Source organism: Myxocyprinus asiaticus, chromosome 2 (assembly GCF_019703515.2).
Source record: "Myxocyprinus asiaticus isolate MX2 ecotype Aquarium Trade chromosome 2, UBuf_Myxa_2, whole genome shotgun sequence".
NCBI lineage: Eukaryota > Metazoa > Chordata > Actinopteri > Cypriniformes > Catostomidae > Myxocyprinus > Myxocyprinus asiaticus.
This window is the reverse complement of record NC_059345.1, coordinates 53,958,463-53,977,935: the sequence shown is the minus strand read 5'-3', so window position 1 is coordinate 53,977,935 and position 19,473 is coordinate 53,958,463. Positions and strand designations below refer to the sequence as shown.

Here is a 19,473-nt window from a genome sequence, read left to right as displayed (position 1 = left end):
CAGCTGTTTTTCCTTCACCAATATGATAGGAATTCCGCATTTCTGGAAGAGAAAATACAGAAAAGCACAATAAAGTTTATGCTAAAGGCAGATGACAACTAATGTAACTAGAGATGCAAAACTTGTTAACATGAAACACGAGTCAAATTAACTGTTTAAGTGAAATGAACAGTTGTAAATTCACATATTGCTCCAAGGAGTGGGAACATATGGCTATCTCACGATTCGTTTCAATGTACGAGCTAAAGTTCATGATTTGATATAATCTCGATACCCACACGTGGAAGAAATGTATTAATTTCAAGCACTTTTCATAAAAAAAACAAGCTGATTTTCTAGGCATTCCAGTACTTACATGTCTAAAAGCTAAATTCAAGTACTATAAACACTTCAAGGACCTTGTGCGAGCCCTGTAAATAGTGTAGGAAAAAAAGGGACAGATGTTTGACTGGTCATTTCATTACATGGTCAGAAAACAAATTTGAAATGTGATATATTGTCCCATCCCTAATTGCTGTAAGCAAAAGAGCACCCTTTCGGCTGACTGCATGACATCCACTAAGTACAATATATTGCAAAACACATCAAAGCATTGCTCCACCACTAATACTATTCAACAAAACAATAACGCTCCCCAAAAACAGTGCAATAAATTCAAGTTTCTGATTGCACACAAATACTTTTAGAAAATGTTTTCTTTTTGTTTACCTGGTACTTCTCAATCTTGCTCCATCTCCTCCACGCCGTCTTCATCAACTGCAATGGAAATCGTTACATCCGTTTTTTTGAATTGTGAAATTAACCTCATTACGTTAGTTAAAATAGTGATGATCTAGTATACTGGAGTGTTAAACAATTTAATTTAATGAAACACGATATGCAACCCCAATTACGAAAAAGCTGACAGTATGAAAAATGCTAATAAAAACAAAAAGCTGTGATTTGTAAATTACATTCACCCTTTGCTATATTGAAAGCACTACAACTACACATTTTATGATGTTTTACCTTGAGATTTTTTTATGTACAGTAATTTCAAATCAGAGGATTGCAACACGTTTCAAAAAAGTTGAGACAGGGGCAGTTATGACTAATAACAATTTGACGAGTTGAAATAACAAGGCAATGTGAAACAGGAGATGTTAAACAGGTGACGCAATCATGTCATAGTATATAAGGAGCCTCCAAAAACTGCCTAGTCCTTCAAGAGCAAGGATCATTTTAGACTTGTCAGTTTCCCAACTGATGCTTCAGCAAATAATCCAGCACTTTGAGAACAATGTTCCCCAAAGACAAATTGGAAGGATTTTGGGCATTTCACCCTCTACAGTGCACAATATTGTTAAAAGATTCAAGGAATCTGGTCAAATCTTGATGCGTAAAGGGCAAGATGAAAACCACTTCTGAATGCTTGTGATCTCTGGTCCCTCAGACATAACAGTCTTAAAAAACATCATTCATCTGTAATGGATATCATTAACATGGACATTAACATTACTTTAGTAAACCTTTGTTAGTCAACACCACTCGCCGCTGCATCCACAGATGCAAGTTAAGACTTTACTATGCAAAGCAGAAGCCCTACATCAACACTGTCCAGAAGCGTTGCCGACTTCTCTGGGCTCATTCTCATCTTAGATGGAAAGTAGAACAGTGGAACTGTGTTTTTGGTCTGAAAATGTTTTTTTTTTTTTTTTTTTTTTTTTAAAACATAGCTGTTGTGCTCTCCAGGCCAAAGAGGAAAAGGACCATCCAAGCTCTTATCAGCATCAGGTCCAAAAGCCAGTGTCTGTATCTGCATCTGTGAGGGCACCATTAATGCAGATATATATGTAAAAAATTTGGAGCAGAATATACTGTCATCCAGCACCGTCTTTTCCAGGGACGTCCCTGCATTTTCCAGCAGGACAACTTCAAACCACATACTGCCCAGTTTACAAGTGCATGGCTGTGTAAGGAGAAAGAGTGGGTGCTAGATTGGCCTGTCTGCAGTCCTGACCATCTCCAATTGAGAATGTGTTGTGCATTATGAAGTGCATTCTGGATGAATGGGGGGAAATTCCACTTTTTAAACTTAACAAACTTGTGTCTTCAGTGCCTAAATGCTTAATAAGTGTTAGAAGAAATGGTGATGTTACACAGTGGTAAACACTTGACTGTCCCAACTTTTTTGGAGTGTGTTGCAATCATCTGATTTGAAATTACTGTACATTCACAAGGTAAAATATCATATAATGTTTAGTTGTAGTGCTTTCAATTAGCAAAGGGTGAATATAATTTACAAATCACTCCTTTTTGTTTTTATTAGCATTTTCATACTGTCCCAACTTTTTTCGGAATTGGGGTTGTAATAATGTTTTGACAGAATGCACAATATATGAGTGTTATTTCAAAAAAATGTATTTGGGTAAAACAAACAGTCACACAAAACCTATTTTTTGAGTGTGTCATACTGTATAGCTCAGGAGACTTATGAATTATGTTTAAGTATCAACTTTGTCTAATTGTTTTTCTACATTCCATAGAAGAAATGAAAACAGACACAAATTAGATAATTGTTGACCTACAAAAAAAAAAAAAAAAAAAAAAAAGAGTATAAAGATTTAAAATGAATGTGGATAGCATAAATCTGATTATTTAGTCTTAGAAGAATTTGATGACAAAATTTTGAGTCCATACTGAAATCTCTGATGTTTGATTGACTTTTTTTTTTGTACCTTGTCAAATCAGAGCACATTGTGACATTGTTGAGACCTCTTCTGAAACTCTAGAAAAGAGATTTACTTTTTTTTTATTTCTATGTATTCATCTAGCAGACATTACTGAAATCCAAGAAAAATCTGATGATAAAAGAAGCAGGAGACTTAAAGGGATAGTTCACCCAGAATTGTAAATTCTCTCATCATTTACACACCCTCATGCCATCCCAGATGTGTATGACTTTCTTTCTTCTGCTGAACACAAATGAAGATTTTTAGAAGACTATCTCAGCTCTGTAGGTACATACAATGCAAGTGAATGGGTGTCAAAACTTTGAAGCTACAAAAGCACATAAAGTAGTCCATAAGACTCCAGTGGTTAAATCAATGTCTTAAAGGAATAGTTCACCCAAAAATGAAAATTTTCTGATAGTTTACTCACCCTCAGGCCATCCAAGATGTATCTGAGTTTTTTTTATTCATCAAAACAGAATTTAAGACTTTTAGGATTTCATTTCAGGCCGCCTCCTCTAAACAATGCAAGTGAATGTCCTCCATTTTTTGACAGTCCAAAATGCATATTTAGGGTGCATCAAAATAATCAGGCAGGAAGCGCGTCATTGTTTACAAGAGAAACTTTCACAGAGCACAGACCAAGCATCATTCACACACCAAAACAATTTCAAAACAATATAAAATAAAATAAAAAAAATCACTGTAAATGTAAAAACATTGTAAACAATGACGCGCTTCCTGACTCCTCCACATGACGCGTGACCTTACCAACGAGCTTACATCATCCCTCTCATGAGCGCACGTCACAGAGATGTACGGAAGTGAACATTTGTAGTTAAAAAGTATATAAGTATTGTTTTGTTTCTCAAAATAATCAATCGTTTGGGTTCAGAAGAACTTTATTTGTCAACTGGAGTTGTGTGGATTATTTTGATGCACCCTAAATATGCATTTTGGACCATCAAAAATGGAGTACATTCACTTGCATTGTTTAGAGGAGGAGGCCTGAAATGAAATCTTAAAAGTCTTAAATTCTGTTTTGATGAAGAAAAAACTCAGATACATCTTGAATGGCCTGAGGGTGAGTAAACTATCAGCAAATTTTCATTTTTGGGTGAACTATTCCTTTAAGAAGTAATATAATAGGTGTGGGTGAGAAACAGATCAACATTTAAGTCCTTTTTTTACTTCCAATCTCCATTTTTGCTTTCACATCCTCATTTATGTCAATTTTCATTCTTCAAGCATATTGCCACCTACCGGGAAAGGAGGAGATTTTATTGCAAAAATAAACAAAAAACATAAATATTGATCTGTTTCTCACCCACACACAGGGCCATATGAGATGGTAGGGAGAATGTTAGCTTCAGTCTCCATTCACTTTCATTGCATCCATACAATGAACTGTATACTCTAAGAGTGTTCCACATAGGAAATAAAGTCATGAGGGTGAGCACATGATGACAGATTTTTCATTTTTGGGTGAACTAACCTATTAAGTATACATCTCCATTTGATCTCAGTGTTGTTTAGGAGAATAAATGCCATAATACAGAGACTAGAAGCCTCATTTATGATTTTACATCCCTATGTGAATGCATAATTGGGAGGTGAGCTGGAGGTTGTGGGCTACGTCTGATGTAAAAACAGAGAGAGAGAGAGAAAGAGAGTGAGAGAGTAATAAATACACACATCACTCTCTGCCATACCTCATTGTTTCATGTCTGACATGGTTCTTCTCCTGCTGTTGTGTTATTGTACACTATGTTGTCCTGGCCCACTGATGCAGAACCACTGAAAGCATATGCAACCCAGCGCTGAGGTTACTGAAGCAAACCAGGTCAACATCGGCCGCAGCTCTCCTGAAGCTCTACCGGCTCATTCTCAGCCATCACGGTAGCTCAGCTAAAGCACTCGCAAGCTGTGTTACTAATGCTATAAGAGGGCATTATGCTGTCAGTTTGCTGGGAATTTCCCTGGAAAAGCATTTAAAAGTTTTTTTTTTTTCTAACTAGATTATTCCTTTTTTCCCCTTCAGCAAGTACGGTGCTAGGTTATAACATAGTGGTTCTGTTAAAGTAGAGTGTGCTGTGTATTAAGATCGGAATTTGTGTTTTGCATACACAGTATGATTGTGCGTGTGTGGTGATGATAGATGTGATGACTGTACTCTGGGTGTCCATGCTGTGCTAAGAAATAGAGAAAAAGACAGAGAGAACATTATATCAGCAGCCTAATGATTCTACAAGGACAGTCCAGCATTACTGAATCAAATGGATGGCTCTAAGTGGCAAGAAAAGGGCAGTTTCTCTGTTTTTCTGCTCCCTTAATAGAATATACAAGCCTTTTCAGTGGTGTTCAGTGGTGTTCAGTGGTGAAAATGAACAGCCATCTTGTGTGCTGACTCCTTCCAATGAAGAAAATATGAAACACGTGAGGTGTCTGAGGACAAGGGCAAGACAAGACAAGACTTTTTGTTGACTTTTGATTGATTGATTTATTTTATTTTATTTTTTTCATTTTGCACAGGGTAGCTCCGCCTAGGAATGCTGCGATTATACGGTTTTACTATTAACCGCGATTAAAAATGTTTACGTTAATTTAACCGTAAGAATTTAGAATTCATGGTTAAAAAATGTGAAATGCTTTATTTACACATGGCAAAAATATTTTATATAATATATAAAAATATAATATAAAAGAGGTTCTCTTTTGCTTGTGCCTGGGTGGTTAGGGCAACTGTTGCTATGGTTATGAACAGTGGTTGCGTGGTGCTTTAATGGCCAGGTGTTGCGGACTGAACGTGAAATTTCAGTTCACATGAAATTGAAGATTACACACACAAATTCTAAAATATAACAGAGGAATTCGATATATCAGACTCATATCCATCAAAAAAGCGACTTAAATCTGCTGTTTGGCAGCATTTAAATGACTGACTGAAGACGACGGATGTAAAACAAGCAGACAGAAGTCCTAGAAAGACACACATTCTACAAATGGGACAGGATGCTCCACTAGTCATCCAACAACAAACTAGTACGTTTAATATTTTTAGCTGTTGATTTTAAAGTGATGAATTAAAGATGAAACTTTTTGTTATGTTTAAGCATGCTGACAGCACGCAGTGCATTTGCATGTAGTTACTATCACAGAGTAAACTTTAAAAAGTTGCGTCTTAAATTGTCCTCATTATTTAAAGCATTGTTTCTGTACAAATTCACCACATTCAACGATAAATGTTCAATTTTTATATGGGACACATTTATTTGCATCAGTGCTGTTGCATAACAAGAAATGTGCAAATAATTGTAAAACCGGTTAACCGCAATTTTTCTCAGACGGTAATCTAAATGTCAAAAACTCACATTGCGGCATCCCTAGCTCTGCCCACATTAAAATCTCATTGGTCCAAAAACCCACTCCACATACCTATATGTTAAACTGTAAGGAAGGGAATTTACTAAGAATGTATTGCACCCACTGATAGCATTTTCTGTTTGCACATGCTTTCATAGTAAACCCATATACACTAAAGGAAGTCCGCAATTCATATAATGGTGCAAACACGCCCACAAAATCTGTGTTGAACGTAATTTACACAGCACAATTCCCCATTTTGCAGGCCTGTTGCAACCTGGTCCCATGACAAGTTGTAATGATTAGTAAAAGAGATGGCAAAATCCTATGAAATCATACGAGTTGACTCATGCAAAAACGACTTATAAAAATAAAGGATTAACGAACAATGTTAAAACAATTTTCCTAAAGTTTGACCCCTAACCCAAACCTAAAACTAACCATAAAGTGTAACCCCTTACCCGATGCTTAAATCTAACCATGATTTTAATAGGAAAATATCTTTTGTGTAGGCCTATTGTGGAGGAAAGAAATCTTTGGGGTTTGGAATGAGACAATGTAGGAGTTTTCAGGTTATTAACATGTATCGGTCATTTGTATTGCATATATACAGTGTAAATATATATATATATATATATATATATATATATATATATATATATATATATATATATATGGTATGGGAAACTAAATTTGTTTCCTTTCTTAAAAAAGTGTTGGATAGGAGGCTAGCTAAAATTTGATGCCTGTTTTGTATTGATGAGAAATTATTTTTGTTGATTGGTTGTTGATACCTTTTTGTAAGGGCCAAGTCAATTGATATCTTACAATTTTTAATCTCCTATGAATTATTATGAGTTGTCATTAGACTGTGTTGCCTGTTCTGAGTGATAGGTTATGGTGGATGCAGACAATTGCGATCTGGCATACTTTGCTGGTACTGTAAAGCATTGCTCCACCATTGCAGTCTAGGCACCTGTATTGTCTCTTTGAAATGGCGAAAATTCACTTGACTGCAGAACACGTCTGGATACATGCCCAGTTATAAAGCTCTTCTCCATCATTTGATTATCATTTGATGGAATACTGTTGCCATAGTAAATAGAAAATGTAAACAAACAATGTAAAAAATTTAAATCTTTAAAATAAACTTCTGTTAACCGCCTGCTTTCCAAGGGCATTATAGCGCAACGTTAATTTTGCCAGGCAAGTAGCGCTGACTTTTGTAAATAAGGCAAATTTTATAATAAGCGTTATTTGCATAGAAACCAGCACATGTAGTGCCTGATCAACTTGGAATGTGAGTAGGCAGTTGAAAAGATACAGGTTGTTGTGTCAGGAATGCAGAGAATGACAAAGGCTCAGGACCCAAGTGCAGAGTTGAAAAACAGGGAATTTATTAAAACAAAACACAAACTACCCCATAGGGGAAAAAGGTAATCCAGGGCTGGGGCAGAAGGCAGTGGGGAACAGGACCGACCGGACCGGGTAGGGATGAACAGGACAGGAAGCTAGACCGACCGACAGACTGACTAGAATAAACAAACAAACAGACAGGACCGACTGGAAAACATGACTGGAAACACGAGGAGAATAAATTAGGGAAGGAAATCAAACAGGTTAATGCAGGGCAGGTGTAACAAATGAACTAATAATGGGCAAACAAGGAGGCGGGGTATGACATAAGACTGAGAGGCACATGGCGATACAGAAACAAAACAAAGCCACGTGCTCTCAGAAGACAATGAAACATCCGCATGGCATGAGCGCACATCGCCAAGGCAATAAGGCAATATACGCCCGTGCCAACCGACAAACAAGATGAGAGAATGTGTAGCAAAGCCAAACAAAGCGATGCCATGCATTCTCACATTAAACGAAGCCTGAGCGTACACGCGATGCATGCAAAAGGCGACAAATACAAGACAGGACATCTCAGACCGAAGTGACCGAACCTCAGTACAACATGAAGACAGCTTGCAACCCGGGAACGAATCCAAAAGCGAGCGCAACGCGCGTCTGCGGTCATGAGAGACAGACATAGATTATTGACGCCAAGATGACAGGCGCAATGCACTCAGGCCAATACAGGACAAGACATGGAACATGAGTGTCTGGATCCCGACACCAAAACTGAAACTGAACCAGACAGAAGGGTCAGGATCCAGACACCATGCTCCAGACATGAAAAGAGACTGACCGAAAACACAAGACAGACATGGGACGATAATGCTATGGTCCTGTCAGACAAAAACCCAGACTGAGAGTGACAGGACCATGACAATATATATTGTGACAGGACCAAATATATTGTATTTAAGTGGCACAACTGTTTAGTAAATTCACCTCTAAATATGTTCTAAATGGATGTGATTTTGTTGATTTGTGCAGTATTTTACCCCCAGTGGGACAGTAAATTTACGTGATACTGGAAACTTGTCATGTTCTGCCAATTTAGGACGTGTTATTATGTGTGTGTGCTTGAATGCATGTGCAAGATGCTCTTCTGTAAATGCTGAATGGATATTCTTCTGGATTCTGCACACTGACTTTCCAGACTGTCCTCTCTGCTCATCTCTCACAGACACACACCGACTGGACAGTGGGGTCAGCAGTGCTCTCTGCCAGTTATGTTTTGGCAGGGTCTCCCATCCGGAAAACAGAGACCAAAAGACCAGCCTGTAGTTCAGCTGGCCTATGAGGGACAGGGCTTAACTTGCAGGCGATAAAAACAGAGATGCATGCACACATACACAGAAGGAAAAAAATATAGAAGAAGGCCTAATGCTTTCACGCTCACATAAGCACAAGTGCATTCACACACACACTGGAAAACCAAGGCATTAGGCTTTAAACAGCAGGACAAAATACACACAAACCCAAACACATAGATTACAAAATCCTCATATCTCTGTCAATTAGCTGAGTCTCTGGCTCACTTATAGCTTTCCAGAACCCTGCCACCAGCACTCACAACAGTAGAGCTCCAACTGCGCCAGGGAATCCACTTTTGTCCACACGTAATTAACTCACAGAATAGCTCTGAGAGCCATATCTTCCGTTCTCCTCCCCTCCTGCCATTCTCCTGATCTCTCGTTTTCAAGCCCTCCGTCGGTGAAGAGTGGCTGTTTCTTTTGAGTTATTCAAAAGGACTGGCTGTGGCATTACATTCTGATCCTCCGTCAGCAGAAAAGTCCACTATACGGAGTGACAGTTAGCATGCCATAGAGCTGCTTGCATTTCCGGCCTCTCTGTAGCCCAGCGTTGCTCACTCTGCCCTGGGGTAAGAGGCCCGAGTATGGCTCCTTTTGTTTGGGTCTCCAAAGCCTTGGTTTTGAGGCTCAAAACAGACTTTTAAAAGTGGCTTTGGGTCAAATTTAAAGGAAGGGGGTTTAGGGAGACCGTGAAAGGAAGAAATACTGTTTTGGGTTTCTAAGCCCATGTGAAGTTTGCTCACTGTTGTGAATGTTTTGATTCTCATATTTTCAATGCTTGGCTACATTTCTCTCTGTATTTCAAAGTTCAAAAATCAAATCATTTTTATTTTATTTACTTTTAAAGTTTACCAAATATGAAATCTTTGTTATATCCATAGGTATTGAAACATGACTGAAAGTGTTTATTTGCCTTATTTGATCAGCAGATTTCAGTATGGTTTATTCACGTTTATAAGATGTTCATTTAAATGAAACCAGGTGGACGTAAAGCCAATCTACCAGTGATTGAATTAATCTCAGTGCAGGGCTGACCTGTGACTGCCCTGTCTAAATGCTTTGAATTATTGATGCTTCACAGTGTGTCTTTAAATGAGACCTCAAATGGTCTTCATCTTACCTCTATAATGAGCCGGAAGAGAGACAATTACATGCTGTTACATTGCATTAACTGTAGCCTAAAATCACTGTGTTCTGTTCCATTTGCAATGAGATTATTGGACAAAACTATTCTTAGAAGAGACTCAAAAATAGGAGACTAAACAAGAAAATGACAGAATTTAGACTAGGCTTCAGCTGGGAGAGAATAAAAAAGCGAGTACCAAGAACATCAAACAGAAAACTATGCATAATATTCCAGCACTTTATACGTTTTACTTGAAAAAAGACACAATGTATTGAGACAAAATTATATAATTTACAAAAAAATAAAAAGAAATAAAATACATCCGTCTTTGCACTTCAAGGCCAATTTTCCAGGCATATTTTTCATGCTCAGGCTAAACCATAACCAATTTTGCATTGCATGCCTTCAATGACCATTATTGTGTAATTTAACTGTATAATAATGGTGGTTTATCCCAGAGTTACAGTTTAGTGCTGAAATACTCAAACAGAAGAATTGCCTCAAGCAACGGGATGTATGGCCGCTGTGTATGAGGAGCACTAATGAACTACTGCTCTCACGCACGCCGTTCCTTTTGTTGTTTTCACTGGAGGAAACAATTGCTGAAGAGAGTGCATTAAGCGATAGATGAAAGGCCAGTGTATGGCCTTGAGGGGCCTGAGCAATGTGAAAGCCAGATAGTGGAGTTGCGAAACTGTGGAAACGTGGTTGAGGTCTGAAAGACTGATTGGCGTGATATGTTCATCAACTGAACAGTAACAATTTAATTGGCTTGACTTGGAGTTCTGTGTGGGCAGAATACAAGACTGTTGGCTAAACTGTTGGAAAGAAGCTAGATGTTTAATCTCTTTAATATCTGAGGGACAGTATGAGCGCCTACACATTAGAGGGCTCTGCCAGAATGTTTGACGGATAGAAATGCATAAAGATGAGTTTTGAGTAGGGCTGGAAAAAATACAGATTTTCCAGTGCATCACAATCTCCACTTGAATGAATTTTGAGTAAATCACCCACACATGCGACCAAATTTTATGCTGTGACTAAAAATGTATGTGATTAGCCACTGGCTGGTAAATGTTCAGATTTCACTCACCAGTCATTGAGAAGTTTAGTGATGAAGAATTTCAGCATTGAGATACTTTCATTTTGAGAGTAAGTTTGGTTTGACTCGTTCCATGTAATGTATGTCCAAAGATGAGATCCATGCTCTCAATTCATCACTGAATATCCTTTATGTTCTTTACTGTCAATTGTTGAAAAAAAAAACAAACAAAGAAGCATTCAATTCTATTCATACATAGCACGGATGGGATAAAAAAGCTCTCGTTAATGTACGCTCCACCGAAACACTTATGTGATGCTTGATGAACTGCCGGTATTCTTAAAGAGATTATGCATGCAAAAAAATAAACATGAAAGAAAATATCAAAATATGCAATATCATTTTTGGCATTTATTGGCATTCAGATTTATTGATGTAATACATGAAATTTGTACATTTAAAAAAAAGCTAAACTGTGAACAAAATGCTGAAAAGCTAATGATTAAATACAATTAGTAAGATTTATATTTTCATAATGTACCTGTTTAGAAGGTCCCCTGTATAATTAACAGCATTAGCTGGGGGAGATGTATGCAAATTCCATATGTAAGCAAATTGAACATTACAACTGAAAGCGAAATCGAGTCAAGAGCTTGTGAATTAGATTCAAATCAAATCAGGAAATCTGTATCAATACCAAGCTCTTATTTTGAAGGTGCGGAAAGAGCCAGGTCAGTTTGAAATAAAGCAGGACCTGTCTGCGTGAAATTCTCAATGCCTTCATCAATAGTAATAATAATAGGCAGCAATAGTTAACTGTTTTCAACTTTTGGTCGCATGACAGAGCATTACTTTTGCAAAAGCAGCATTTTTCCTCTACATCCTTGTGATGCATTCCTCCCATTCCCATTCCCATTCCCAGTTACAGTAAGGCACTTAAATTTAAGTAAATGTACCATGAACACTTAAATATATACAGTTTCAAAAGTTTAGCCACACAATGTTAAAATTATACATGAAAATTTTAATTTTAGTGTGATAAAATTGCTTAATTAACCATCTGTGTAAAGCTATATCCAATATATGTACTTTGTTGTCACTATGTCTTCCCTATAGTCCTGGAATTGGATATAACTTTATACAGATAAGGTTAGTAAGCGATTTTGTCACGCTAAAATCATGTTAACACTTCTAATGTTTACATCTTGTGGCTATACATCTGAGATGGTGTGTATTTTAGCTGTTATGGACTGGCCCCTTTCACTTCCATTGTGTCTTACTGTAATTGTATTTTTTATATTTTTTACTAAACTTTTAGTTTTAGTAGCCAGAGGGGAACTTGCTACCCCAGCTAAGCCTGGTTTCTACAGAGGTTATTTTTCTCCATTAACTAACATCTTATGGAACATTCCTGTTGAAATTTCCTCAAATGGCCATTGAAGTAAAGAAAGTCAAAGAAGGAACGAAATTGTGTGATAATTTTCCATTGCAATTCCATTATGGCGAATTACAAATTTTTAAAGAAATGAGACTCTGATCTTGAAGCTTTCTTGACATTCGTGTATGTGAATAACTTGTTACGCTTCTTAATTCCTCTTTGAACACATTAACTGTCATATACGATTTATCTAGCCATTTTGTAATCCCTGTCTGAAGCATTAACATTATGCTGGCATATCGACTTCCTGCAGATCTAAGCCTACAAACTCATCTTTGTTATTACTGCTATTGAGGGAACGTTGCTTGACTGAGTGCTCATTGGTGCATGACGGAGCTTTGTGTGGCAAACATACTTCCACACCTCTCCCTAGACACTGGGCAGCAATCCAGCCTTACCTTCTTGTATAAGCACACAGGAAATAGTATTGAACTCTCCATGCGGTCAGCATCCCAAGTGTCTCTGTCAGACCCAACTAACCCTTACTTGCCCACAACAGAACCACACCGCAAAGACGTCACTAAAGCTAACCATAGCTCTGCAGGCATATTTGTCTGGCCTTGAGGTCAGGAGGACATGTGAGGGGTTTAGATGAGGGCAATGAATGGTAGAAATAGGACAAGGATGTCAAATTGGTATGTGGTGACTTGCCTAAGGATGCCACACAGTTTTGAGAGGCAGGCTTCTTGTGTGTAAATTTAAGTCTGTTATGTGATCAATGACGTGTGTGAAATGCTGTAAGCCTGCACTGAAGAACACCATTCATAGTACTCTTTATTTTTGCCGCATTGGCTTTCTTAAACCAGGGCTTGCAATTTTAAAGGCTAAACAATGAGGATAGCTTTGAATAGTACTGAATAGTCTTTGTTGCATTTTAAGAAATGGAAAGACATGTTTCTACCTATTGTACAGATAAGTCCGAAACAATTTACAGTTAGGTTGTATTCGTTTACATTAGTTAACGCAATAGTTAACATGAACTAACAATGAGCAATACTTTTAAAGCATTTAATAATCTTGGTTAAAAGGATAGTTCACCCAAAAATGAAAATTATCTCATAATTTACTCACCCTCATGCCATGTCAGATGTGTATGACTTTCTTTCTTATGCTGAACACAAACAAATATTTTTAGAAGAATATCTTAGCTCTGTAGGTCCATACAATTTTGATTCTCCAAAAGCACATAAAGGCAGCATAAAAGTAATCCATAAGACTCCGGTGGTTTAATTAATGTCTTCTGAAGCAATCTGGTTGGTTTTGGGTGAGAAACAGATCAATATTTAAGTTATTTTTACTATAAATCTCCACTTTCAATTTCACATTCTTCTTCTTCTTTTGTTTTGGGGATTTACATTCTTCATGCATATCATTACCTAGTGGGCTGGAAGGATAATTTATAGTATAAAAAATTTAAACATAAATATTGATCTGTTTCTCACCCTCACCCATCGTATCACTTCTTGTTCTTCGTGTTCAGAAGAAGAAAGTCATTCACATCTTAGATGGCATGAGAGTGAGTAAATGAAGAGAATTTTAATTTGTGGGTGAACTATTCCTTTATTGTTAATTTCTAAGACTAATAAATGTTTACATTAAAATTGTATATGGTAACATTAGTTAATGCATTATAAACTAACATGAACAATGAACTATAATATTTTGATAAACCAAGATTAATAAATGTTGTAAAAGTAGTCCTCGTTGTACTGTAAGTTTAAGTTAACTAATGTTAATGAATATACATTTTTTTCACTCTCTCAGACAGTCTGTCTTGATCTGTTAATTAATATCTTGGTTGTATAGTGCACCACAGAACATATATATATATATATATTTTTTTTTTTTTTTTTTTTTTTTTTTTTTGTTGCAAACATGCCACGTGGTTTTAATCAATTAATTCTCATATAACTGCAACACATTGTGCCTATTTGTCTGATACACTTTTATATATTTATAAAATATCATTACACTGTGAAGAAACCAACAGTGATTCTACCCTATTCTTTCTTTGCAGGAGAAAAAGAACATTAAAAGTAAGCCATGGTTAAAATAAATTTTTCTCTTCAACCAAAGGCAGCATGCTTTCCTTTAGATCTGCACTCACCTTCTCTTGCTTGTGCCATACCTCACATTTGGTCATTAACTGACCATTTCTAACACTGCAGCTTTTGTGCTTTGGCATCAAGGATTAGGATTTTTAGCATTTAGTGAGTGAACATTAGTGTTTGTGTGCACTTCAGTTTAGTGAACTCCTTTATACTTAACACTGTTTATGCATAGTCATTTTGCACATCTGATATGGATATTTGTTTGCTTGTCAAGTGTTTAAAAGTGTAAACAGAATGAAATTATGTTTAGATGAAATTCTGAAAATAAAAGATAGGAGAATGCTTGTGGTTTTGCAGCTTTGAATATAAAATGATCCCATTTACCAGCTTGGGAAAATAAGCAATGACTTAGTTACAGTTACAGACAAAATGCTTGCATAATCCTTTAGCTTATATACATGCGTTAAAGATGTAAGGAGTAAGTGCTTACCAAAAATCATGCTACTTCACAGCAATTCCTGGAATATGCAGTTTTTTAAGTACACTGTAAATGTTTTGCAGGCCAAGAGTGATAACAAAAGTGTTTTTTTCTTTACAACTTTCCTAAAATTTTAATGGTAGGCATCACAGCTTTTGCAAAGTCAACTTTTAGTTGAAACATAAAAACACACACCCCTATTGAACACAATGCTTGCATAAAAATACAACAGCTAAACACACACAGCCATTAGAGATGGATTCAGGCAATTAGTTTAGGAGTCAGAAGTCACAGTAGAATTGCCCCACGTTTTCAAAGCATGGTGTTTTTTTAAGAGCTCACATAATATCTATTTTTTATTTATTTTATTTTTTTTATTTTTTTTATGTTTTAGCTTTGAGTGTTGTTGTTTGTGTACTGTATGTTTCCATTTTTGTGTGATGTGGTATGTGTTAGCCATGAAGTTAGTGTGATTAAAAAAATAGCAAGCAAAAAACGCAATACTTGTTTTGCTGTATGCTTGCAACACAAGCCCATTTTGAATATTTAAAATGCATCGATTGATACTCGCAATTTTAAAGCCAATTTCATGAGGCACATACCATGATACATTTTTTGTGTCAGATTTTTTAATTTTTTTATTTAGATGTTTTCTTCGTTCTCCAGTTGTTTAAAACTGAGCAACATTTTTTAATATTCTACCTCTTCTCTTTTCTTTCCCTTTGTTTACACAGATTCTCGGCCCCTGCCTGACGTAGCTATGACGGGTAAATGCACGCGGGAGTGTGATGAATACGGCCACTCGGATGCCTGCTGGATGCCTGTGCGCACCTCGCCTGAACGCAGACCCAAGGCCACCCCTCCCAAACTCTCCACCTTCATGACCTCCCCTGGGGGCAGCGTCGCCGAACAGCCCGGTAGCCAGGAGACGCTCGCCGTTGCCAATTGCGACCCCTCGCACCTGCTGGGCGACCGTAACCGTAATCTCCTTAACAAGAAGATTACCTCCTCCTCCTCATCCTACGACGCATTTAGTTCAGCTGGATTTTCTGCCAGCGAGGAAATGTCTCGCCCCACCGAGGAGATCCCGCTCGCATCCACGGGCGAATATAAGCCGACACAATGCGGAACTCTCACCAGGCGAGAGGTTTACCTGTAAACAACACACAGAGAATAACAAGGGACAACAACAGTGACTCAGCATGGTCAGAGATGCTGTTAGCAAACCAAACCCTTATACAAAAGCAACATGTATTTTCCTCTAAGTGCTCGCACTCAAAAATTAGTGCAGCTCTACCTTAAAAGTTAAATAGCTCTTAAAGTAAATTCGATGGAATTACATGTTGTAAATGTGTTTGAGAAGGATGAGACGGAGGAGGGGGAAGTGGCGGAGGAGGAGAGAGGGGAATGCTGGTGGATCAGTGATCCTTTGCTGCTAGCATATCGCACCCCATAGACTTCCCAAAAGTGTTGCCTGGTTTCCGTAGACCTCGTTATAAACATGCATGCATCATCTAGCCCCTTAAGAGTGTGTGCTACATAAGAGAGTGTGCCCCTTGTAATGGACCTGGACTATATGTTTTTATAACTGTTACAATGGGACTGAAGACTCTGTCTTTTAATCAGTTTTTTTATTTTATTTTCTGTGGTAGGGTGGGTGTGTTTTTATGTGGATGTATTATGTCCGTATGCAATCAGTCTGAAGGACTGAACTACCCACTCTGGACAACCAATCACATTAACCAAGAAGAAGAAAGGAAAAAAAAAAAAAAGACACAGGTCAATGATGGATGAAATTATCTTATGACTATCAGTGATGGCATAAATAGATGATGTTGGAGAGTTTGTGGTCAGGCATCGGGCCGTTGCATCATATAAGGACATGGTCATTGACTTTAGCCTTTTTACAAGGGTTTGTAGATATTTAAAGTTCAAATGGCGCAAGTGAACAGCATAAGTGCTGTAAACTACAAACTTACAGTGCAAGAAGCAAGTTCACCTGTGTGCCTAGTAACTTCATGTAAACACAAAGGAACACAAGCATACACAGGTTCAAAAATGCATGCTTTTTTCATGTGGGTGAAGTATTGTACATATATACACTGTCAACGTACTTTGGACACATGCATAGACATCATAAGCAATCAGTTTCCATCATGCTCTCATTCGTCCTGTCGCACTATACCTCTGGAGACAGAGAGGGGTCCTTTACATCCCCGAGATCCGTTATTTTCCTGAATGCTATGGATATGTGTAATTGTGGTTGTTCCGTTCACAACTGAAAAAGATGTCACTCTATAGATGTGTGAAACTATTCTGAAATTTTATTTTGCTGGTCTCAGAGAACCCTGGTACACACTTGCAAACACACATACACTCACAATAGATCCACACATTGTATATACACATTATAATTATCCCATAAAGCCACAGGAACACAATTTGGATATGCTGCTGGGGTAAATTAGTCTAATAATATTGCCCTGCTGTTGAAGTGCTTGGGCTGGCCCTGTGTAACATTCTCGGAGTATGAATGTTAAATAGAGCAATAAACTCATTCAACATAATCTCATACACTTCAAATGAGTAATCAAGGATGATAACTTGTGTCCCTTGTGTCAACTGTAGCAGTCAGAATGAACCAAGTACTTGTACAATCACAAAAAAGTTCAGTGACTACAGGCATGACAGAAGCGATTACAATGCAATGCATGTTGCCACTGTATAACCAAAGTATTGGGAACAACATGACGTGATGTCTCAAATAACAGAAAAAGGAATATACTAAGCTCCTTTTTAGGTTACACCGATCAGCCACAACACTAAAACCACCTGCCTAATATTGTGTAGGTCCCCCTCGAGCTGCCAAAACAGCACAAACCCGCATCTCAGAATAGCATTCTGAGATGATATTCTTCTCACCACAATTGTACAGGGCAGTTATCTGAGTTACCGTAGACTTTGTCAGTTTGAACCAGTCTGGCCATTCTCTGTTGACCTCTCTCATCGACAAGGCATTTCCATCCACAGAACTGCCGCTCACTGGATGTTTTTTGTTTTTGGTACCATTCTGAGTAAATTCCAGAGACTGTTGTGCGTGAAAATCCCAGGAGATCAGCAGTTACAGAAATACTCAAACCACCCTGTCTGGCACCAACAATCATGCTACGCTCTAAATCACTGAGATCAAATTTGTTCCCCATTCTGATGTTTGATGTGAACTGAAGCTCCTGACCCGTATATGCATGATTTTATGCATTGCACTGCTGCTACACGATTGGCTGATTAGATAATTGCATGGATGATTGTTGGTGCCAGACGAGCTGGTTTGAGTATTTCTGTAACTGCTGATCTCATGGGATTTTCACACACAACAGTCTCTAGAATTTACTCCAAATGGTGGCAAAAAAAAAAAAAAAAAAAAAAAAACATCCAGTGAGCGGCAGTTCTGTGGACGGAAATGCCTTGTTGATGAGAGAGGTCAACAGAGAATGGCCAGACTGGTTCGAACTGACAAAGCCTACGGTAACTCAGATAACCGCTCTGTACAATTGTGGTGAGAAGAATATCATCTCAGAATGCTATACTGTGATGTGGGTGTGCACTGTTTTGGTGGCATGAGGGGGACCTACACAATATTAGATATTAGAATACAGTTTTAATGTTGTTGCTGATCAGTGTGTGTTGTTTTAATTACCTTCAGATATGTTTTTGTGCAATGTGGGGGAATTGGGTTATGAGATGTGTGTGTGTGTGTGTGTGTGTTTTCTTAATAAACCACATGCATGCATATACATGCATCATGGGCCTATTCCTTACAATGTTTGAATAATATTTTCAAGAGAAGGGGTGTACTTAAAGAGGCATAATGCTTTTAAAACTTGTGGAAAACTATTCAGATGCATTGTTTTATGTTAATGATTCCTTCAGTTGACTGCCTTTTTTTGCAGCTTCCAAATCTGTAGTCTGTATGTACTACTCTTGTTTAAAAGAAGTGCTCTGATGCTTACAAACTGTATAAATAGATATGTACTTTCTAATGCACGTTTAAAGGGAATCTACACTTACTATGAAGAAAAAAAAAAAAGAAAAAAGTGTACAAATATCATACCCTGTGAACATGGAAGTCCATTGCTTGCATTTGTTATAAACAGACAATAGACATTGTAGTATGACTATGTATATTGTTTTGACGAGGATGATAAAGAAACATAACCATTAGTGTTCCACTGATTTATTTAGCATCACATCACATTTATTTTTTTTTTTTTTATCTGATTTATTTAATATTTCTTTAATAGCAAATGTACTTTATCCATTAGTTTTGTTTCATGTTGTTTTCACAAATATCCACAGTCATACATTTCACTTATATAGAAAATTACTGATCAAACTCAATTCCAAAACATTTCAACTCTATGTTCTATTTGTTGGTTTGTTGGTTTTTAAATATACACTCATAATACTGCCCTCTTCAGAATTCAGTCATATCTTTATATTTCTTTCCCAGTGCCACTTTGTATATGTAGTGCTTCTGAAAAAAAAAAAAA

General features: G+C 37.3%; 1 protein-coding gene across 5 annotated transcripts in view; it reads left to right on the top strand.

Moving 5' to 3' along the window:
- Positions 1–17,803, top strand: part of LOC127452271 (protocadherin-7-like) — a 173,952-nt gene extending 156,149 nt beyond the window's left edge. For 2 of the 5 annotated variants that reach the window (XM_051717623.1, XM_051717614.1), the window contains exon 3: positions 15,658–17,803. In XM_051717623.1, coding sequence (XP_051573583.1) covers positions 15,658–16,082 — 425 coding nt within the window. In that variant the 3' untranslated portion in view covers positions 16,083–17,803. Of the gene's footprint in view, positions 1–14,411; positions 14,431–15,657 lie in introns of all 5 variants that reach the window. The other 3 variants (XM_051717631.1, XM_051717641.1, XM_051717676.1) reach the window with 3 other exon arrangements.
- Positions 17,804–19,473: the final 1,670 nt, after the last annotated feature.